Raw genomic sequence first — 25,131 nt, 5'->3', positions numbered from 1 at the left:
CCATTGTGCCATATCTAAGGAACATTTGACCACAGTAAAACCTTCTTCACAATGACATTTAGTATCTTCATGGGCTAGCTCTCTGAGAACATTTCCGGCTATTGCAAGTCCTGCTGGAAGAATTTTTTCTTTTGTAAGTTGTCTAAATACTTCTTGCTCAGAGATAAACTAGTCATATTAAGATGCCATCACTTTCTTGAAAATGAGTTGTTTTACTTCTTCTATTGGTTTCGGAAATACTTCAAATTTCTCTGTTCTTTGTTTTCTTTCTTAAATCATAATTTTCTTTATTTCATCAGCTTCTTTTGTAATTTGTTGAAGTTGAGCCTTGATCATAATGACTTCTTCATTCTTTTTGGATATTTCAACTTCTAATGTTTTGATTTTCTTTTCTTGTTCTATCATGTAGTCAAGTGTTTGAGGTTTCAAAGAGAATTTTATATTGGGTGTTTCTGGTAATGGTAAATGAGGTGGAGTTTTGATTTTTTTTCATTTATTTGGTGAAAATATTTTGCTAAGGAGTGGAATAGAGAGATGAGGATTTTTGGGTCATGTTTATTGGCCCAAAGATTGTCAAGAATAACTTGTTGTGACAGGTTTAGGTTGGCTTTTGTTCTAAATTTTAGAGTGGAGTTTGGTGGGAATATAGGAAGATTTAACTGGGGTTCAAGGGAGGACGATTGATTATAGAAATTTTTACATGCCATTTCTGCAAGAAATAAACTTGTTAGTCTAAATAAATTTTCATGCTTTTTGCATGTGTTTGGGGTATAAAGATAACTAGGTTTTCACCATAACAAGAGTCGTGTATGGACCTACTAGTTTTGTAGCCACAGCTCTTATTATTTAGATGAACAAACCTTTGTCTGTTTATGTTTCTTTTTAGGGACTTGGTTACATAGTTCCCACGATTAAAGAAAACGCAAATGAACCTGCTGGTTTTGCAGTCACAGTTTTCTCTAATGCGAATGGACAAACTATGGGGTAATTACATATTTTAGTTACATGTTTTCCAAAGAGATAAGAACAATGGAGATTCAGTTTGTTGTGAGACTTCTATTCCTAAATTCAAAGAGGGAGATGAACATAGATTAAATTCTTGTTGTAAGAATGGGAAGTCTATTGTTTCTTGTTGTTTTAGATAGTTATTAGTTTCCCATTGTTTTATATTATCTTGTATTTCTTCTATTTATTTTTCTATTTTTGTAATTTTTTGTGACATTGTTAATTTTTTCTCTCTTATTTCATTATTTTCTCCATTAAGTCTTCTTTTTCTTTTTGTAATTAAATCTATAGTATTTTGTAATGAATCTATAATTTTACTTCTAGAATGGGTTATGTGGTATTTCAATATTATCTTGTCTTTGAATTCTTTCAATTCCTTAATCATTTTTTTTATTCTATAGTATTTTCTTTATCTATTTTTCTTTTCTTAGTCATCATATATTTCTAATGATTTATCTAAAATATTTCCTTCCTCTTGTTCTTGAATAATTATACCTTTTCCTTTACTTTGTTCTTTCTTATTTTGTAATTTTTCTTTTAAATTATCGACTTCTTCTTCTTCTTCTTCTTCAAGATTTTTTATTCTTTTTGATAATTGTTCAATTATTTCTTTATCTTGTCTGAATTTATTGTTTGGCTTTTCTATTTTTTGTTCTTCAAAAGTAAAATTGCATAAGTCTAATACACATTTTCTACATAATGATAATTCACATTTTATGCATGTTACTCTATGTCTTGTTATGTGGAATTTATAGCATTTATCACATCTTGTTTTATAATTTACTTTAAATGGTTCAAATTTATGTTCACATTTTTTAAAATTTTCAACTTGGTTATATTGTTCTAATAGATATTTAGGATTTATATCTAGATTATAAGTTTATTTACTCATTTTTTTAATCATAACAAATATTTATGGAATCATATTCATTTTTAAATCTTGATCTGCAATTCTATAATCTATGTTGATCTTTTAAATATTCATCTTGGTGAAAATCTTTGTATTTTATTTTTGTTGGTTTTCAAATAGGTTTACCATTTTCATCTTTTTCTTTTGATTTAATTTTTACTTCTATTAATGATTCTGCTTGATAATGAATTTGACCTCTTAAAATTATATATCTTTTAACTCCTTTTAACCACATACATTGTCTTACTTTTATTTCTTCTTTTAGACTTTTGTTATCTTTATTGTATATTTGATTGAGTTACTTATTAAAGTTCTATGAAGGCTATGTCTGTTGAATCTATTAAATCTTTCATGTATAACAACTTCCAATAGATTTAAATTATTCTTCTAAGGATTTTTTCCATTTATTTAATCTGATTGTTCATTGTTGATGTTCTAATGGATATAATTCTTTTCTTGGTATATATTTTATATTCCATATCCAATTTCCTTTATTATCATATTTTACTGTCTTAGTTTCTATTAGTATTTCTTAGCTTATTTGATAAAATTGTTTCATTGTTATATAATCTTTAACACATATTAACCAAACTGCTCTTCTTTGTTTTATTTGATCTGTTACAGTTATATTTATATTTTCTAAATATTTTCTTAATGGTTTTAATTGTTTTTCAATTAGTTTTGGATCTGTTGTATATATTAAATCCATTTTATTCTTGAAGTTCTTCTATTTTTATGTCTTTATGCTTATAATTTAACATTCTTATGCTTGTACTACCATTGATATTTTCATAGAATTCTGCATTACTTGGTCTATTTGATGTTGTTGGGATATCCATAGGTTGAATGTTCCATTTACTTTCTTCAAATACTTCTGATGGACAAAAGTTTTCTTCTATTCCTTTTAGTCCTTGGTTTTCTAGAAATGATTTTGCTTTTTTAGGTGTTAGAATATAGTTAATTCTACAACTGTTTGTCAATTGTCATGTGAATGTTTTTGTAATTATTAAATTTGCTACATTTGAGATCATGGTGAAGCCTTTTGAATTTATTACTAATTTTATATATTTATAAAATGTTTCTAGAGGAACTAAAAAGTCTGGGGTCATATAAATTATTTCTGGATGATCACAATTCATATTTAATTCCATGGATTCTATAGTTGCTTTTGTCATATTTTTAATTTGCCTTATATCTACTAAGCTTACTAAAATTCTTGTGCCTAATCCTTTTCTATGTAATCTTATTACCCCTAACATTAGCAGGCCTAATTGGATTAATGTATAGCATGATGAAACAAGTTTATTATATGATTCTTCTATTATTAAATCTAATATAATTTGTTTATCATCACTTGTACAACATATTTCTATTTCATCATAATGTTCATATATTTTTGTTTTTGTTTCAAATATTCCAAATTTATACAATTCTTCTCCTGGGATTAGTTTTATATTCCTATTTCTTGCTTTATTTTGTTGTTCTTCAATTGTGTAAGTTACTTCTTGTCTTTTATGATGTTTATTAATATGATTTGTATATTTTAAATGATTTATGATAGAGAATCTTCTAATGTTATCTATATTTTTTACTATAGTTTTGTTTTCTGAATTTTCTTGATTTTCTCTAGACATATTGGATTTCTATATTATCAAATTCCTGTAATAATTTAATTTTCCAATTTTTTAATTATTTTTTTCTTCTTCTGATCCATTTGTAATTCTTAATTTTTCTGCTAGATATTCTTCTACTTTATTAAGCTATATATATTTTTGATATTTTATTTTATCTTTTAAGTTATTTTGATTTAGTTCTTCTAAAGGATAATATCTTATTTTTTTTATAGTATTCTGTTGTTTCAAGTAGATGTTTCATTTCTTGGGAATTTTAACCTATATTCTGGTGGTTTTAATAATTCTTCTTTAGTCCAGATTTTAAATGGCGTTATTGGTTTTCTAATCTTTTGTTTGTTCCTAATTGAATATTTTTTACTTGATTACATAAGATAGTTTCTAATTTTAATAATTGTGTTTCTAAATTATTTAATTTCTTGATAATTAAATCCATTTTTGCATCCATTTTTTATTTTTATGATTCTGGTAATATTATTTCTTCTATTATTTCTTTAATGGTTTGTATTGCTATCTTTAATACAGTTAATACTCTAATTATTATTTTTATCTCTTTATGAATATTTTTTATTTGATTTTTCATTTTAAGATATTAAAATTTCTTAATATTATTATGCTGTTTATTAGGATATTATTATTATTGTAATACATATTACTTGTATTTTAATTATTTTCTCTATTGTTTCTTTAATAATTTGATTCATTTATGTTTTAATATTTGTTTTGATTTTATTTTTAATTGATTTTTCATTAGTTTGATTTAATTTGATGATTTAGGATTTCTTTTTGATATATTTGTTGATATTGTTGGTTTGATATTTTGTTTTTGTTGCAGTAAAATAAAATTTGATTTATTTTGTTTTTATGTTTTATGATATTGAAACTGAAATAAAATTTGCAGAAAATATAATCTACTTTTACTTTGCAGTAAATAAAAGTTACTACTTTGCAGTATATAAGAGTATTTAAGAAATTCTTATGCAACAACAAGATCCACAACATGTAATATGATAGAAGTTAAATTTGACAAATAACTATATTTGATCCATAATTATTGAAAGTAAAAACTTGTTTTTGGTTTTTGTTGGTTTTTTTTTTATTTTTATGGGTTTTTGAAAAATTATCTTCCTTTCACCATGGACATTCTCTGTCGGCTCGTTCAACCTTACCGTCTTAGAGTGTACTAACCTTTCCCTGTCTGCAGTATTAGGCCACCCTTGTAGAGTCTCAAGTTTCCAAAGCCTGAGTGTTCCACTTTGCATAATTACTTAGAAGAGTAATTTTTTGCAATTCAAATGATTATCTTTTAATATGTGAGAGTTCATCCTTTCCAACTTTCAGAGTTCAGACTTACCTCTACACTCTTTTTCCCCTAAACGGACCTCCTGTTCTTCAGACGGGTACTTTTTGGTGTTCTTCAGTTTGTCTTACTCCTCATATTAGTTAGATTAACTCTTTTCATGTAAAAGATTCATTTTTTAAGCTCAAAATATTTTTTTCAAAAGATCTGTATAAAACTCATTTTCTTTTTAGATTTTTAGATAAGGTTCATGAATCAAATAAAAGTCATACTACCAAGATAAAACTTATTATGTACATGTTGGGGACCCCGTTAAGAGTTTTACCCCTGCATGGTAAATATTACCTTGAGGTTGTTGTTGAAGAAAGTTACTGTAGCTCTGATACCACTGGAACCTCCAAAGCCGTCGTCACGCCAGCCTAGGGACGATGGAGAGGTCGTTGGGGATGCCGTTCAACTTACTCGGGATGTCGGGGTCATCCTGGGTGAAGTAACGGTTATGGCGGAAGCTTGCTTGAAGAGTTAGAGGGTAGAGAGCATGAATAAAAGAGAGAGAGAGAGAGGATTATTCACAAAGAGGTTTCTTTATTGCATTTAAGAGGGATTTGTTGGAGTCGGTGTTTGTTTTTTTAGTGTGTAAAATAGATTTGCAACTGTAGCAACAGTAGTTTTACTGTTGAATGACATGCTTGTAATAAGTGGGTTTGGTAAGTGTCTTGTTAGGAATAGGTAAGTTTGGTAAGTGTCATGTTTACTACATGATAGTTTAGTAAGTGTCTTGTCATAAATAGTATGACTTAAGGGTTAAGTTTTGGAGCCTATATAAGACCCCTTAGTTTGTAAGATGAGGGCATAACTTCTCCCATTATAAGGGAAATCCCTCTCATCCCTCTTAATGCAATAAAGAAAACCTCTTTGTGAATAATCCTCTCTCTCTCTCTCTCTCTCTTTTATTCATGCTCTCTACTCTCTAACTCTTCAAGCAAGCTTCCACCCTAACCGTTACTTCACCCAGGATGACCTCTATATCCCGAGTAAGTTGAACGGCATCCCCAACGACCTCTCCATCGTCCCCTAGGTTGATATGAATGTTTATATATATATATATATAAACTAGTTTGATAAATAATTATTAGCTATATAGTATTAGCACTAATATAAAATTAAACTATGTGTAAAGTAAATTAAGGAAAAAATTGGAAATAATAATCAAAAGTAAAGTCATGTTGAGATGAGAATAATTTATCGTATACACATTTATATCTATGTGGTCAGAACTAGGTTGAACTGGATGGTTCGACCAAGTTGAACTGGACCTAGGTATATAGACGGTCCGATTCCACCCAAAGAACCACCACAGCTGAAAATCGGTGTTAAATAGTGTGAACCGAGCGGTTGAATCGTAAATCAGATGAACCGGGCATGCTTCACATGGTTGAACCGCCTATTTTTATATTCTTTTTTTTATTAAAATTAAAAGCCAAAAAGTAAAACCTATTTTGTGTGTATTTAATTTGAATGTATCAATATTGGAAGAAGTTGGTTATGTGGTTTATTAAGTTTGATCATTTATATAGATTTAATTTATATGTTAGAAAACTTTGTTTTTTTTTTTTTTTTTGCCTTGTGTGCTTGTAATTTTAATGTTGGAATCATTTTATGAGGTTTATTTGATTTAATATTCATGAATTTTACTTACATCTTATAAGTCTTTTATTTTAAATATGAGATAAATGTTGTTAGATTTGTTTTGTTACATATGTTTTATGTATTTAATTTAAAATTTAAATTATTATTTAATATGTTATATTATATATTTTTATATATTTTTTAAAATTTTGGTTCAACCCGGTTCAATAACGGTCGAACCTCTTGACCCTTGAATCTTAATTTTGTCCGGTTCAATGGTCTGGTCCAATTATAATTACCTAGTTTTATATATACATATCTATAGATATACAGAAAAAGAAAAAATGTATAGAATAAAAAATTCATACTAAAGTTATAAATAATAAAATTGGAAAGATTAATTAGAGGAACTTCATAAGTCTTCTACACTGAAGCTTAAAAGCCTTTTCCTCAGTGTCTTTTACAAACAGTATATATATTTATTTATTTATTTATTTATTTTTTTCTAAGAGCCGCACGTGTTTTTTATTTTTATTCTTCAAAATAATTTTTTTTCTCAAAATAATAATTCCCTTTTTTGCGAAATGATTACCAGCTCAATTTTTTTGACATAACCAATTAAAAAAAATTATTAAAATTATATATTTGCCATGATTTATGTAAGCTAAACCAAAGGGATGATAATGAATACTTTCTAATAAACACAGGGGCCGTACTGAATCTTTGAATAAATAGAAACAAAATTGAAAAACCCGTAAAGCATTATTCATCACCAATGATCCAAAACTATGATATTTTCCTAACAATCATATCAATCACACATATCATATTACTTCAATGACATGCGATATATATCATCACAATAATTGAACATCAGCAATGATTAAAAACTGTCCAAAAAGTCCTCATGGAATATTTTTAATCACATATGCAATGTTACTCTTATTATGGCATGTGATACATTTATATACATACGTCATACATACATACATACATACATATATAACTGGCATTATCGCAATAATTGAATATCAATACATCTTGATGTTTACAACAATAACATAATATTTCGGCATGACCCCCGGCTCGATGATTTACTTTCATATAAAAAATAAATGGAATTCTATCTCTAGTTCCAAAAATTCAGAAAAAAAAAATGTTTTTGGTCATTTGATGCTCATGAAATTGAGCTGAAGGATTCTATTGGATCTGATTCTTCTAACATGGATGCTGCTTGGAAACAGTCGGTGGCGTCCAATAGCCTCCCTTCGTCTTTATGAACCATTCCGAGATAATACCAAGCGAGACGATTGGTTCTTTCGAGCCTCAAAGCATCAGAAAGAAATGCTCTGGCAGCAGAGAGAGATTTCGAACCCGTTCTCCATAGCAAAACACCCATCGATACCTTCGACGGCACGTGACTGGGGTCAACTAAGACCGCGTCACTAAAAGTAGACAAAGCTTGCGAGGTATCACCGCGAGCTTCATGCATTATTCCTGGTAGATCATACGGCAAAGTGAGCACAATCCATGTTTAGCAGTATTCAGACAATGTAGTTCATGAAGGAAGCCAAATAACAAGATACATATCACTGTTGACATAACCAAGAATGAGCTTGACACTCTGTGAACTTATATTTATCTGGCATGATTCGATGAGAAGAAAACATATAAAGAGTACGAAAGTACCTTCCATGTGGAGTAGAGCAGCAGAATTCGGCTGCAAGGCCTTGGCCTTCTCCAGACATATTTCGACGTCTCGCCAATGGGAAAGGCTAGAATATAAATTTGCAAGACCTTTCCAGACTTCGTACTCACTGACCTTCTCATCCTCGACCTATAGGAATAACCAAAAGAAGTTATGTAAGTAAATAAGAGAACTTTTACCATAATATTTATCGTAAAACTAACCAAGTTTGAATGTGATTCAGGCTTCATTTTTCCCTCAAGGTGCACATAATATGCCAAGCCTTAGCAAGCTTCCTCCATTAATAACACTTCACATTTCAAAAGAGAAAACACCAACTCTCAGACCGAGCGTAAAATGAAAAGGAGAAAGAAGCATTTTTGAGGGAAAATACAACGTTTGGTGATGACACCACATGATCATGAAGGATTTTATGAAAATGAGATCAATCTTGTCGCCTTTTGACATACTATGAATTCAATAAGAAAGTAGGAATATGGAAATATTTTCCACATACCAGTAATTTCTATATTGAGTTTGCGATTGAGATTCGAATAAGAGTATGCACACATTTGGGTGGTTTACAATGCGATTGTATAAACATTAAACTTATAAGTGTCTCTAAATGGTTGATAGAGTTTACTTCCGCCTATTTAGTTCGCATAATTTAAACATTGCCATGCAAAGATGTTCTTGTAATAAATTTTGTAGCTAGAGCTCAGAGGCAGAATAATTTGCCAAACCTGAGGAATATTGCCGGTATTTCCAGACTTCTTTTGAGCTTGAATGAGAGCAAACAAGAGTCGATATGTGTCCACTGCATCCATGGGTAAAGATCGAGCTACTTTCAGTTTTGCCTTTAGTCTTAGTAATGGCCCTTGTTCCAACTTTGCAGTCTCATCTAACGCAGCATCAAGAATAACCTCGGCCTCTGAATACCGCTGCTGAGCTGACAACACCAAAACAAGCAATCTCCAACCTTTTAGCACCGATCCACCTGTTGCATCGATGAATTGCTTTGAACATCTAAGGGCACCATTTAAGTTGCCATTCTCAGCATATTGGAGACCTAAGTCAAACAGCAAATCCGGGTTGTCACACTCAATAGAAATTGCCTCATTTAGTACCTCCAAAGCTTCAGACTGAAAATGAGATCTTTCCTGATCAGATGAAACAACTTTAGCTTGCTTTCCCAAACAAATGCCTAAGAAACGGAGGCCTGCACCCTTCAGATGTTTTTCAGACACTTGCGCATTTGCTAAAGCCCTGCGAGCATATTCTATTCCCTCAGAAGCAAGAGACTGATCCTCGCTGCAAATTTTGGAAGCCAATAACAACGCAAGAATATCATCAGGATTTTCATGCTTGCTCAAAGACTTCCTCAATAAACTCAATGCAGCAGTTTTCTGTCCTGCTCCAGTGTAGCAAAGTGCCATATTGTTCCATCGATCATAACGCGGGTACATTCCTGGCGAAAGTTCTTCAAACTGTCGACCTAACATAGATGTTTGGCCACCTATAGAGAGTGCAAAAGTCAGGAGTTCCATCACCGAAGGGTCCCATTGGGATTTGTCAACAAGTGACTTCCTCATCAATATCATCAAAAGCAGAATAGCCTCTTCCAAATTGTTCTTTGGCACATATGAGCCTTCGACTTGTGCAGCCAGTTTCGGTGGATCGTATTCAACACCACTAAATAACAAAAACAATGCAAATCTTTTTTGTATCCTAGCCTGAAAATCACAATCAAGGTTCCATGGACCAAGAAGAGCACGCCTGTAAGCAGCCAACACTTCCTGATATTTACCGGTTTGCTTCCAGAGTTCTGGAAGAATCTCTGCAACTTTATTAACTGTTTCTCGTAACTTACTGTCCACCAGTGTATCCGGTATGCCATTCTGGAATATCTTTTCCACAGCATCAAGAACACCAACACACTCTTGGGCAGCCTCTGCAACAATAAAATAGCTTTCAATATATGTATATATGATGCAGAAAAGGGGTAAATAATATATAAAGAGACATAATTTAAGGATTTCATACCATTGGCTTTGCCAAGTTTCTGAAGCGACAATGACTTCAAGTATTGTGCTTCAAGAACAAGAGTAACAGAACTATGAGAGACCGAATGAATTGATTCAGTGCGTGAGCGCCTCCTCCTGGAAGGAGTCTTTTCAGATAAAGTTGGCTGCAAACGTTGTAAGGCTGCTTGTAGGTCTATGCCTTCAAATACCCGAAGAGCGGCTTCTATGTTTCCTCTCTGGTATTCCAACCTTCCTAGAAGGGCTCTTGCTTCCTGAATACGATATGCAACAATTGTTTATGCATTTGCATAAGCACCGTAACAAAGAAAATAGTGCCTTTTAATAGTGAGCTTTTAAGGATTATCATATGATAAATTTGGGTGGAATATATCCAACTACCAGGAATTTAAATTACATATTAATTCTCTGTTAATTTAACAACCAAAAATAAGAAAGTTGATGTGATTTGCCTTCCAAAGTGACAGTGATATTTATAAATTCTAATAGAACCTCTACAAAAAATTTAATGTTTGGTAATGTCATACTCCATATTAAAACCCTGATGAAGTAGCTGTTTATGCTGTGTAGAACAAACAGTTTTGAACATGAATAGAGATATAAATGGGAAGTCAGTAATATGTCCGAAGCAAAGCACAGTGAAAACAACTCCTGTCATAAGAAAGAGGCATTAAAACAAGCATGCTTACGAATACTAATGCAGAACATTTAATCCAATCTACTCCTCCAATGATGTCATGTACACCAAATTAAGCAGGCAGATGCAACAAGGCATGCAAATCAAAGCAAATGACTATTGTTCATAAAACTTAGAGAAACCTTCCGTTTTACTCTACTCATAATATTTTTCATGCAAATCCTACAAAATTTTACTCAAAACATCACAAATTCACTCACTGACACAGGTGAGATGGAAATACAAAATTATTCAAAGGCCTCTCCATAAAAATGACGAAAACCAAGTACAATTTACTCAGTCTATTCTTTCAATGATGGTAAGTACAGCAAATCTAGTACCAAATTGAAAGAAAGAAAACTTAATTAGGTAGCTAAGTGAAGAAAAAAAAAAAAGGCAGTTGAGAGAAGCCATGAAGATCAAAGTAGATCAACATTGTTAATAGAACCATGTTTTTCATGAAAGATCCTTTAAAACTTTAGTCAAAACATCAAAAATTCATTCACTGACACAGGTTAAATAAAAGGAGAAATTATTCAAAGGCCCATCCATGCAAAACCACGTAAACGGAGAACAATTTACTCAATCTAGTACTCCAATGATGGTAAGCACACCTAATTAAGTAACTAATTGAAAAAAAAATGAAAAGATCATAATGGATGAATCTTGTTGATAGGAACTTAAGGAACCCTTCAATTTCGCTTCGCTTGCAATACCATTGATGAAACCTCATCACATAACATGTAATATCAAACCATTTTTTCTGCAAACAGAATTCCAAGATTTCAAACAGATAATTCTTCTAGAGATCGAACTTAAAAAAATCCTTCATTTTCACTTCATTTAATATAGTTTGTGAAAATAAATCAACAACCCATCAAAAACTTTACCCAAAGAAAACAAACTATCGACGTCAGAATTGAAAGAAATGCAATCTCGCAGCACAGACTCAACCTTGAAAATCTCATCAACATAGCATGTAAACAAAATTCGCAATAATCTTAAAACTGGATTATATCAAAACATATTTCTATGACTTTCAAGTTTTCAATCCACTTCCTTCCGCTCTAAGTATAAAAAACAAAGATCAAAACCATTCTTTCGCACATACAAATTATACAAAATGATCAAAACTTCATTGAAAGAAAACAAACTTCAAACCTCAGAATTGAGAGAAAGCCAATCTCAGATCACAGACTCAGCCTCTTATTCACAATATAGTTCATGAAAATCTCATCAACATAATATGAAAACAAAATTCACAACAATCTTCTACTAGGTTCTATCAAACTATTTTTAAATAAACAAACAAAAATCAGAACTTTTTTTTCACTTTTCAAACAAGAACCAACAGGCCTAATCATAAAAATCCAAAAAAAAAAGGTACACAAAAAGATCAAAAATTTACCAAAAGAAAACAAATTTTAAAACCTCAGAATCGAGAGAGAAAGGCAATCCTGGAACACAGATTCATCGTCCTACTCACAATATAGTTCATGAAAATCACATCAACAGATCATGCAATCAAAAATTGACAATAATAACATTAGACTGCATCATATCAAAACATTTTTTTTCCAATTGACAGGACTCCAAGATTTCAATCCATTCCCTCCAACCCTAATAATAATTAAAAAAAAACACACACACACACACACACACACACAAAGATCAAAGCTTTTCAACTGTTCACACAAAGAACCAGCACTCCAAACCATGAAAATCAATCAACAACCAAAGATCAAAACTTTACAGAAGGAAAACAAAGTTTAAACCTCGGAATTGAGAGAAAGGCCCTCTCGGAGCACAGACTCAGCCTCTGCAATGTTTCCCTGATCCAGCTTGGCCTCAACGTCAGATGTCTTCATGGAGAGGCCATTGGCGGAGACTTCACGCCCATTCTCCACCTCCGCATCGCTCGCCATCAGTCCCACCGCCTTCCCCGATCCAATCCGAGCCTTCTAACCAAGATTAAGCTTGAATCTCACAAGAAATTTCAGGAATGGCGATGCAAGAAGCATCGGCATTCGGCAGGGAGAGAACTATGGAAAAATAAAAAAATAAAAATAAACACAATAAAAAAATGAAAAAAAAAATAGATATAAAATTAGTAAACAAAGTTGGTGGGCCCCAAACAGCCCAGGTCAAATGTTTGTGGAAGGGCAAAATGGTAAGTTTATTTTCCATTTATAACTAATTAACCTCATTGAAATTCATAATTACATAATTCCAAATTATATATATATATATATATATATATATTAACTAAGATAGGTTTTATTTCCAAAGATTTAAAGTATAACACAGTACAACGTTTTTTTATTACTTGTTTGATTTGCGATAGAACTACATAAAAAAAAAAAAAATTAAATACAATACAATTTTTAAGATTTTTTTGTACTTTATCAAGGTACAACATAAAAAGACAAATTATTTTATTAAAATAAAAAATAGTTAGGTTATATATAACATATATCATCTCAACAAAACAAAAACATATTATAAAAAAATCTAACTTAAACTCAAAAGATAAAAAATATATATTATATGATTAACAAAAATGTGCTATTTTATTATGATTACCATTTATAAAATTTTTCCTGGTTTTCGTGGTATATCTACAACTAATTTTTTTTTTAAAGGACAAGTAGCTAGATAATTAATAGTATATTAAGGGTATATGGGAAAAAATCTCACAAAAATAGACAATTATAATATTTAAATTCAACTTTAAATTAATAAAAAAATATATTACTTTATTTTTATGGCTAAATTAGAGATAAATGGATTTAATTATTACAAACATGTCATGTAACAATGAGCTGCCTTGCACATATTAAATAGTTTTTTATCATTAGGAAGAATGACTTTTTTTATCATTAGGAAAGACTTTTGCATCATGAGACACATGTTATGTACCAATTAATGAGATACATTGCACATTAAATAATTATTATAATTCAATCCATTAAATCTAGTCTAGATAATTTTTTTAGCAAATCTCTGTACTATCATTTTTTGAATAAATAATTTTAGTTTTATACAATGTATATGTACGTACTTATGCATGCAATCCATTTAAAAAAGAGTATAATATGTTAAGAAAAAAGACCGAAATCAAAAAATAGATGAAATCACTAAAAATTGAGTCTATGCACTACAAAGATAAAATTTTTATATACAATAATAATAATAATAATAATAATTGGTCTTTGACCATTAAATTATTTGGAACCCATGGGCGGTAGATTAATCTCGATAGAAAATTGAGAGCCTTTATTTAAGAGTAACATTATACGCATGCAGTAAGCATCTTGAATTTCTCTCTCGAATAAGCTAGGCATCTGCTCCTTCCTAGTCAATATAAAAAAAAAGGAAAAATATTTATTAGTTTTTGCAACTTTTCAAATATCCCATGCAGTCCCTCTAACATTTCAATTTCCTCTGCAGTCCCTCTTTTTTTAGTTTATTTATTTTTCAGTCCCTGCATCAGTTTATTTTATTTAAAAATCCAATTTTACCCTGCTTACTAAATGTACTTCCAATTTATTAATTATAGTTTTTATTTAACATTGTGTGTTTACGTATAACTACAAAAGTTTTCATTTAAAATATAACATTTTTGTTTAATATTTGCTGTTAGTGTTTAATATCTTAGTTTGTTGTTTATTATTTTGTGTTTTTGTTTAAAATCTCTGAGGGCATTCTTGACAAAAGTACTAAAAAAAATGAGCTATAAATTGGTGTAAAAAAAGGAAGAATTTTTTGGAGATACGAAATAGTCCAGAGATTTTTTTATCAAGCGATAAAGTTGGAGGGATGATTTGAATAATTTCTCTATAAAAAATTAAAAAAGCAACTCGCTTTCCCATCCCCTTTACCTTTCATATGCACACCAACTGCTCCACTTCTGCAAACATTTCATCCCCCTTCACAACTCCTGTCAACGCCAAAGAAACCCCATCCACCGAGCTACTACGCAAGTGCTTGGGTCCTCGCCACACCGACGGGGGTCCTCCTCAACATCGACATATCATCATCTTAGCTTATATTTCTAGCTCGCAAGTATGGGAAAGAAGGTGACGGAGATAACAACACTTGCACCGTTTGCTTGTCGAAGTTCAAGGACAATGAGGCAATGAGATTGTTGGCGAAATGTAAGTATTGTTTTCATGTTGCTTGTATTAATTTGCGGCTTCAATCCCATTATAGTTGTCCTATGTACTGGACTGTCATTGCTCCATGGCTGTATAAGAGATGAGAAGGCAGCATTCAAGGATGGGATTGTTGTTTTTTGTTATGCTGTTGTTGTTGATGATGATGATGATGGTTCATGAGTTTATGAAGGAAAGAAAGATTTTATTTTTATCTTTCAAATTGTTGATATTATTTTCCTTTTTCTCTTCTTTAATGTTTAATCTTTTGAAACTCATGATCTTCATCTTTGTTTATGTGTTTATGAGTTTATGGAGGAAGGAAAGATTTGATTTTTATTTTTGTAGTTAATGTTAGAGTGTTGGGATCTTGTTCTTTGTTTATGAGTTCATGGACCTTTTTCTATGTTAACATTGAGATGCTTAATGTATGTGTTGAGAATGAAAATCGTGTTCTTGATTCATGAGAATGAAAATCCTGTTCTCCATTGGAATTAAATAATAAATAGGAATGCCAAATAATAAACTTGAGTTGGCGCTTAGTTATTTAAGTTTATGTTAAATATTTGGCTTTTCCATTTAAAATATTACCAAACATACAAAACATACAACACCCTATTCAACACTCCATTTCTGCAAACATATGATAAGATAAATATTGATGGTAAGATATACATTCAAGAGCTACCTCATAGATTACACCCCATTCCACAAGACTCCATTTCAGCTAACAAAACATACAACATCCCATTCAACAACACTCCATTCCAAGTATCAAAATCTGCAAAACCCATTCAGCAACACTCAATTTAGCTTTAATTGACCGAACAATAGAATATTCTTGACTTGAGACACGACATCAATAGCTTTGGATTGAAAGAATTTTTTGCAAACGATAACATTAATTTTGGCTTGACAATTAGTTTTGGTGGATAATCTTGAATTGAAAGAATTTTTTGTAGTGGATATTCTTTTGCCACCTCTTACACATGAAAGTGTATTATATTTCAATTTCTCATCATCTCCCGCTCTTGTACTTCTTTTTACAATGCCAAATCCTTTTTGTTGAGCATATTCAACATAGAGGTTATAAATTTCTTCTTTAGAATTAAATATCATGCCTGCCTTTGGAATAAACTTTTCACATGTTGAATCTTCCAAGTGCGCTATTTTTTCCTTCTCTCTATTCAATATTTTTAAATCAGAGGAACCAACTTCTATCTCATTCTTGTTCTGCGCAAAAGGCCCAAATTCCAATTCTGCCATATCATTCTTGATTCCAATCTATATTAATAGACAAATAATAACTATACCATAGGGGTAACATATATTAAATATATCATCACAACAAGTCATAACAAATTAAAAATATTTCAATTATATATGATTTTGTGTATAAACATGATATTGAACAAACAGACAAGATAATGATCATGCTATAAATACACTTTTTTTTTAACCATATATAATGTTCTTCGATGCTCGAGTGCTCTTTGAAATTGCAAATAAGCACATATACAGGGTGATTAAAAGATAAAACAAAGCAAAAGAGATCCACCTTCAGACAAAAAAAAATAAAATAAAACAAATGCTTTGTCATGAATTAATTTCAACTCATGTTTAGTCCCATCTAAAAATTAATGGAGTTTAAAAAGAATCATGACATTATGAAAATTAAAAACATAGCAATCTCAATCACAAGAAGAACATAGCTTTTTCACTATCTCACAAAACTCAATGTTGAAGAAATGGTGGATTGACGAAGAGATGAAATCATGACATTATGAGAATTAAAACATAACAATCTCAATTACAAAAAGAACATAGTTTTTCCACTACCTCACAAACACTCAATGTTGAGGGAATGGAGAATTGACGGAGTAATGAGATCGTCTCGAGAAAGTGGCTTGAAGACGGAGACGAGAATGAAGACGGGAAGCAGCTACGAGTTTGTCTTGGGAATGTGGCGTGAAGATGAAGACGAGAAGTGGCGATAAGTTCATTTTGAGAAGATGGCGTGAAGACAAAAGTCTTGAGAAGGTGGTGTGCAAATGAATGCTGGAGGGTATGGGAAAGAAAGTTGGTGTGCAGATGAAGGGTAAAGGGGATGGGAAAATGGGTTTCTTTGGCGTCGGCGGGAGCTGTGAAGAGGGATGAAATGTTTGCAGAAGTGGAGGGGTTGGTGTGCAAATGAATGGTAAAGGGGATGGGAAAGTATGTTGTTTTTGAATTTTTGAATTTTTTTTTATGTTGATTAGGAGAGATAGAGCAAACATCTAGTTCATTATGGAGAGAAATTCGGGATGCTTACTATGTGTGCATAGCATTACTCTTTATTTAATCGATGCGAGCATTTACCACTTGGAATAGACCTATGTTATTATCAAGGTAGTCAAACCCGGACCGGCCCTGCTAGTTCGATTGGAAAAACCAGGAACCAGCCATGAGGCTAGTCCGGTCATGCTCCTTGACTCAAACTATTAATAACCCGGCTAAGAACTGGATGACCCGATTAAAAGCCGGGCAACTCGGCCTATTTAACCTGGACCGGATGACCCAGATATGAAGCGGGGGACAAAGGGAGAGAGAGAGTGGTGGAGAACTGTCGGCCGGAGGAGGATGAAAGGGAGAGAGAGCAGGTCGAAGACTCGTAGGAGGAAGAAGGAAAGAGACAATGAGGAGAGAGAGGCAGCCGGTGGAAGAAGATGAAAGTGAAAGAGAGGAAGAAGACGAAGTACTGAAAGAGAGAAAGGGGAAAGTCTCGGACCTGTGAGTCCCGAGACCATTATGATTTTTTTATTTTTATTTTTCATTTTTTAATATTTTATATTTTTAAAAAAATATATAATTATATAAAATTAAAAGTTTAAATATTAAATATAATTAATTTTGTTTTTTAAATATTAAAAATAGAGATTATATTTATATTTTATAAAGATTTATTATTATAATATATTTTTAAATGTTTTATTAGTGACACCGATTCAATTTCGATTTGGCCTGGTCGGACCCATTGACCCCTGACCCCTTAGGTTGGCCAGGTCAATGCCCGAGCCGGGTCTGACAACCTTGGTTATTGTTGTTGTTATTATTAAAAATTTATATATAAAAAGAAAGCATAAGTAATCCATGGAAATGTATTGAAAATTATTTAATACTTTACTGCATCAAGCTCCAAATTTGTAATATTTTTATTTTTATGTTTAGTAATTAATACAAACTAATACTAAATCAAACACAAACACAACTAAATTTAGCATGTAACCATAAAATAAAATAAAAAGAATTTTTTCTTCAATAAATGGCATAAAATTTTTATTTAAATAACATATATATAATTTATGCAATGCTTAATTTCTGATTTTTATCTAATTCAAAATTCTATACTCACACTATTTGAGGTGTTTTTATAAAATAAAACAAAAAACAAAAGAGTAAGACCCTGAATGAATGAGATTAATCAAAAGGAATTGTTTGGATTGAGATTAAGCTAAATTCCTAACTAAAATTCATACATAAAATAATAAAAGTTTTTTTTCCTTCCAATATATGTTATGATATAAGGATTTCTTTCATTGAATAAAACTACATGATCTCACTTGACTCATGTATAAACATATATCGAACAATGGGAATTCATTTAGGTGACAAAGAAAACATATCAAACTAATTTGCATGAAGTCTATCGAATTTAAAAAATGGTTTAGCATCAATGTAGATAATTAGATGGGTAATTAATTATTATGATAGTTTGAGGAAATTAGAATGACAAAATTAAGAAATAATGAAGGTCATAAAAACAAGAAGATTCAGAGATTAGAAACAAGCATTTCATTTCTCAATTCTAATGGAATTAAATTGAATCAAGCCAATTGAATACTTTCATATAGAACTTAAAACTAAAATCAAATTGATAGAAAAAATATATTGTAATTAAAAGGAAAAGTAAAAAAGAAGAGAGAAAACAAAAAATATGAATTGCTAGAGTGTTTATAGCCTAGTGCTGTTTGGCCCTGCTTTGAAAGACACAATGGTAGTAATAGTTCACTATTATGGTGTGGGTTTATAGTCTAAATCTTATATCACGAATACACTCCGATTGTACACTTACGATTGTATATATGCTATATATACCGATTGTACACTTACGATTGTATATATGCTATATATATATATATATATATATATATATATATATATATATATATATATAGAAGTTTAGAGAGTTTATACAATGAGAGAGAAGTCTTGAGAGGTCAAAGGGTATTTTGCCCCACTAATCACATAAAAAACAAATATTATTGTTAAAATGGCCCTAGGGTCATTTTAACAAATAAAATTGTTACATGGCCATCACATCAATATCCAGTTAGCACATATGTACTGACTGATCTGTTGGGTTTTTTTCCTAAACAAACTTTATTGGCTTTTTACGTTTTAGTACATCATCTCTTTTATAATTATTAAATCGCTTATTTAGAGTTTTTTTAACCCAATTTTTTTTTTAAATTGTTATTAAAATAAAAAAAATTATTTGAAATTAGAATTATTATTATTAACCGTTGAATTATTAAAATTTGAATTAATTTTAAATTATTTTATTAATATTTTGATTATTATTAGAGTGGCTAGAAATTATTTAAAATTATTTTTATTATTATTAATAAAATATTATCAATATAGTGGGATATGGTGGGATGTCGGTGTTCCTCTCAGTTGGGTGTGCAGGGGGTCATGTGTGCGGCATTCCCCATCGCTCGGGACATGGTGTGCATAGCCAAAGCATGTCCGCCCATCCTTTCGCCATCTGGTTTTGCCGGGATCTGTGATGCCAAGTGATGTGGCGGGGGCGCCGGCTGGGATGCCACCATCGGCACCGCTACTCGATCACTCGATCACCTGAGCGCTTCAATCAAAATCATTATCTGGACCGATTTCATCAATAAAATAATTTAAAATAATTCCCACTATAATGCTAATATTTTACTAATAATAAAAAAAATAATTTTAAATAATTCCTATTTTCAATAATTGCCACTCTAATAATAATCAAAATATTAATAAAATAATTTAAAATAATTTCAATTTTAATAATTCTCAAGTTAATAATAATAATAATTTTAATTTCAAATAATATTTTCTATTTTAATAATAATTTTTAAAAAAAATTGGGTATAAAAACCAACAAATAAGCTATTTAATAATTATAAAAGATATGAGAGGGGTAAAATGTAAAAAAAAAAATAATTTTTTTAAAAGACCCAATCATAGTCTAGTCAATACTCAGATTGTGTATTGATGTGATGGTCTTAGGCTATTTGACAAATAAAATGGTTTTGATTTTAGAGACTATTTTTGATAAATAAAATGGTTTATGCATCATTTTGATAAGGGAAAATTACTATTTACCCCCTACATTGTTTAAAACTTCTCAAATAACCCCTGTAAGTTTTTAATACCCCAGACAGCCCTTCCTTTATCATTTCACTTCTTTTTTACCCCTTGTAGGTCATTTAGACTGGGTCCATGTTGTGAAATTCCATCATTGCCCTTAAAAATGGTAGGAAAAAAACCGCCCAATCACATCAAGTCTAACATTTTATACATTTTTTTTTTCTAAAACAAACTTTGGAAGACTTTTCACCATGTCATGTCCATATTTCCGTTTAAAATTATACAGTTTTTTTGTTTAAACAGAAATGTTTCCGTTTAAATTTATCAAGTTTCTGTTTAAAATGTTATGTCTCTGTTTAAATTTATCCAGTTTCCGTTTAAATAGAAATGAATTTAGTATATATTCGGATTCTACGAGCGTAAACGTTCCACCTCAAGGCCACCTGAAGGTTTAGTAGGTCTTCCTTACTCGTTAGATCAATTTAAAGTTTTATCATTGCATGTCGGACAACGTTTTGTAGGCGCTAACCATTTAAAAAACTCACTTCACTACCACGAGTGCGGATATAATAGTAGATCTTGCAAAGAAATTGTCGCCAACTAAGCATAGAGGACAACTTATATTCGTTACATACGTTTCGCTACAAACTATCGCGATATTATCAGTACATTTTTCCTCGATTATTTTTTTGAAAAATCGCTTTCCATAAATAAACGCAAATTTAAATGAAACGATGATATTTAAATAAAAACATAGTTGTACAAGTTAATTATTAATTAATTATCCCAAATTCCGCTTAAAACTTATGTTTTTTCTCAGCTATCCTTGTCATGTCCATGTTTTCTTTTAAAATTATACAGTTTTTTGTTTAAACAGAAATGTTTCCGTTTAAATTTATCAAGTTTCTGTTTAAAATGTTATGTCTCTGTTTAAATTTATCCAGTTTTTGTTTAAACAGAAATGATTTTAGTAGATATTCGGATTCTACGAGCGTATCCGTTCCACCTCAAGGCCACCTGAAGGTTTAGTAGGCCTTCCTTCCTCATTAGATCATTTTGAAGTTTTGTCATTGCATATCTGACAATGTTTTGTAGGCGCTAACCATTTAAAAATTTCACTTCACTACCACGAGTGTGGACACAATCGTAGATCTTACAAAGAATACTTTACAAATCAAATCAGAAAGAAACCCACAGAATATCAAAACAAAAGGTAAACAATACAACATCTTCAACGGCGTCCACCTTGCCTCAATACCTTGGAGCGCAAACTAATGAAATACCGAAGAATTGAGCTGGAGTTTTCCTTCGAGGCAATGGTCCCAATCCTATAGAAGATGTCCAAGCAATGACAACTTTTGAAAAAAAAAAGCTGAAGAGAGAAAAAGGAAACTAGTGTCAATAATAGTATTCTCTGGGGATTAACCAAGAAAAAAAACTGCTTCCTCTTGAAGAGAAAAAATTATTGCAGCAAAGGGCTTTATGGTCAAACCATGTCTCACTTGCCACAACTTCCCATGCAAGGGATAATTTCGTCCAAAAAATTCAAAAACTAACTGCATTAAATGCCTGAGGGGTTTCAAATTCATTGCATTCAAAAGGAGGGGGTTTTTATGGATAATCAAATTTAGAGGGACAATTTGTACATATTACAAATTTAGAGAATGTTTTTGATAATTTTCACTTTTGATAATATTAAAAAAAAGGTTAAATAGGAAAAAAAAAAACCGGAGTTCAGACGATGAGAGATCCAAGAAAACTTCGAGGGCCTTTGTTGACTTTCTCCATTTTATATTAGCATATATATATATATATAATTCGTGTGGCATATGTTTCTTTAGTTGTGAGTGGGTCCCGCGACAAATTTTGAGGAAAAGGGTCTCACAAAGTTTGGGATTTGATGGGTCCCGCAAAAGTCAAGGAGAATAACACCTTTGGAAAATAACATAAGCACGAGCACCCATACTTGACTCTGCTCTAATTTTAATAAATATATGATAAATAAATTAATAAATAATGTAGCTAATAAAAGATTAAGGAGATGTCATATTTCAATAAAACAAATTCTCTCTAATTTTTTTTTGTAAGTGACTAAAACTCCTAAATTTTAAATAATTAATTTTTTAATTTAAAAGAGTATAATATTATTAAATGAGCAAGTCAAATTATGCATATCTAGGTGCAGATCCATAATCTTGTTGAAAAATAACATAAGCACCTATACTTGACTTTGCTTTTTTTAAAAAAAGATTTTAATAAATCTATGATAAATAAATAATGTAGCTAATAAAAGATTAAGGGGATGCCATATTTCAATGAAAAAAATTCTCTCTATTTTCTATTATAAGTGATTAAAACTTCTAAATTTTGAAAATTTAATTTTTTAATTTTAAAGAGTATAATATTATTAACGTGTTTTGGTCCAGATCAACAATTTTCAATCTTGTTAACAAATAATCATCAACACAATAGTTGAGTGGTAAGTCGTTTGACTTTCTTTCAAAGCATGAATGAGCATTAGTATGGGGTGACTTATTTATTTTGTTAAAAAAAATTCAAATTCAAATATTTTAATAAAAATAAGGACAATTGATGACAATAAAATTAATTATAATAGTAAAAAGAGAATTTAGAAACGTCTCTGGTTATGAAGCAAGAATCTCAATTAACTAAATTTTGAGTGTCATAAATTTATAATTCTAAAAATAAATAATTTAAATATGCAAAAAATTACTATATACTTTAATGGGGAAGAAACTTTAAATTTATTTTAATTTCTTTCTAAGTTTTATCTGTACTTGTTACATGTCTCCTGCATGTGTTTTGATTTTAACCTACATTATTAATATTTAATAAAAACATCTCTCATTGTTCACTTGAGTCAATGATGATTAATTATGATTAGGGATGTAAGTGGGATGAAAAATCCCGTTTTCCACGGGGATCCACTTTGACGGGTGGGGATACCCATGAGGAGAAAGATTCCCGATTTTTAAATTAAATATATATTATATATATTAAAAATAACACAAATACTTAGTTTTTTTTATTTTTTTTTATTTTTTTAATTTCATATATGAATGTGTAATTAGAAATTTTTTTTGGTGGGATAGAGATTCATGAGTGGGGGGAATTTTTCCGCTGCAAGAAATTTTGAGACAGGAAATCCTCGCCCTATGGGAAGCGGGGATGGGGATCTCATTCCCCGGCACCACCCACTTGCATCCCTAATTACGATTAGATTTTTTTAATCATGTGTCAAAATTTTAATTTGTTTTAGAAATATAAATATTATTTGTGACCGTGTTTTGAAATGTGGCATTTAATTATTTGGCAATGAACTTATTTCAGACATTTAATTATTTGGTAATGAACTTAGTAATTTACCCTTATAAAAAAAGTCATTTTTACCTTTTATAAAAAATTGTCATTGAGAATGACATGGAAAAATAGAAATAAGAAACAATATTGTTTCGACGGTTTAATTTATTTGTTACAAACAATTAAAGTTATTTTTTTATTTTCATATTTGATTTTATTTTCTTTTGATTTTTTTAAATTGTTTTTTCAACAAATCATGACAAATGGCTCCAACACAAGGGATATCAAAAGGACAGATAAGTACGGAAGTGCACTAGTTACATTAACTTAATGATCTCTTAAAGATTTATTACGTAGAATGGATTAATTAACAAATAAAATAATGAGATCCTGTCATGTAAACCAAAAGATGATATATATTAGAATTCAGTGTACTAAGAATAAGCAGTACTTTATAGTACTGGGTCTAAACTTACAATAAACGAACAGTATTTTTTACAATAAGCACGCATGGAGTTTTGAACAGCACATGCTCATTCACTAAACCATAATATTTTGAAAATGTTATATCCATCTTTGTATGTAGCGTTTTATTTTTTGCTTTGTATAAGAAAGAAAATGCATAATACACCAAACTGATTTATCATCACCAAGGCAAATTACCATTGAACACGCTATTTGAATCTATGGGCATGATGAGGTTAAAGAGTTCGGATTTTTTTATTGTTATATATTTTAATTTATTTGTTTATTTATATTTAAAAATAAATAAATAAATCAAATAAAAAAAATTAAAATTATAAATTTTTTTATCTCATCAAAAACTTATAATAATAATAATAATAATAATAATAATTTCATTAAATAATTTTAATATTATTCACCAAACCACTTTCCATTTTCATAGTTCATAGTTTGTACACTAGAACTCATATTCACAACTCATGCACTTACTCAAATCATGAGTCATGCAAAGTTATAAAGTAAAATGAAGAGAGAGAGAGAGAGAGAGAGAGAGAGAGAGAGAGAGAGAGAAAGCCACCTACGTCCCTAGGAAATTTAATAAGTCAAATTTTTTTTTTTTCTAAATTATTATTAATCAATGAATATATACCACATGATTATAAATGATGCATCACTCCACTACCAAGTGATACATATTTACTGGTTCTATGCAGAAAAATTCTACCATTTTCCTGCAAAGCGTGAGAACGTATTGGTCTCTACCCAAACCTGAGTGTTTTATGTTAAGTTAGAATTTTTACTTCAGAGTATATCTGGTAAAGATTAAGTACTCACTGAATTTTTACTTCAGAGTATATCTGATAAAGATTAAGTACTCACTGAATTCGAATTTGTTCATCATTGACAATATGCCTCAT

At 30.4% G+C, this 25,131-nt stretch overlaps 1 protein-coding gene across 1 annotated transcript; it reads right to left on the bottom strand.

Annotated features, from left to right (window-relative positions):
- Positions 1-7,388: 7,388 nt before the first annotated feature.
- LOC120255484 (protein NPG1-like) lies at positions 7,389-12,931 on the bottom strand. The gene is made up of 5 exons (XM_039263301.1): positions 12,656-12,931; positions 10,206-10,458; positions 8,906-10,113; positions 8,165-8,312; positions 7,389-7,972 (listed from the first exon to the last, which is right to left on the bottom strand). Exons 1-5 carry the CDS (start codon positions 12,803-12,805, stop codon positions 7,653-7,655), a joined length of 2,079 nt encoding a protein of 692 aa, XP_039119235.1. The 5' UTR covers positions 12,806-12,931; the 3' UTR covers positions 7,389-7,652.
- Positions 12,932-25,131: the final 12,200 nt, after the last annotated feature.

Source organism: Dioscorea cayenensis, unplaced genomic scaffold, assembly GCF_009730915.1.
Source record: "Dioscorea cayenensis subsp. rotundata cultivar TDr96_F1 unplaced genomic scaffold, TDr96_F1_v2_PseudoChromosome.rev07_lg8_w22 25.fasta BLBR01001023.1, whole genome shotgun sequence".
NCBI lineage: Eukaryota > Viridiplantae > Streptophyta > Magnoliopsida > Dioscoreales > Dioscoreaceae > Dioscorea > Dioscorea cayenensis.
The sequence above is the reverse complement of the archived record's forward strand: the minus strand, read 5'-3'. Positions and strand labels throughout refer to the sequence as shown.

What these genes read in the sequence shown, in the direction of transcription:
- LOC120255484 (XM_039263301.1), bottom strand. Translation starts at nt 12,805, where the DNA reads ATGGCGAGCGATGCGGAGGTGGAGAATGGGCGTGAAGTCTCCGCCAAT. An exon ending in ATACCGGCAATATTCCTCAG is followed by an intron (nt 8,313 to 8,905) that starts GTTTGGCAAATT and finishes TTATTCCTATAG; the next exon opens with GTCGAGGATGAGAAGGTCAG. An exon ending in TGCTCTACTCCACATGGAAG is followed by an intron (nt 7,973 to 8,164) that starts GTACTTTCGTAC and finishes ATGATCTACCAG; the next exon opens with GAATAATGCATGAAGCTCGC.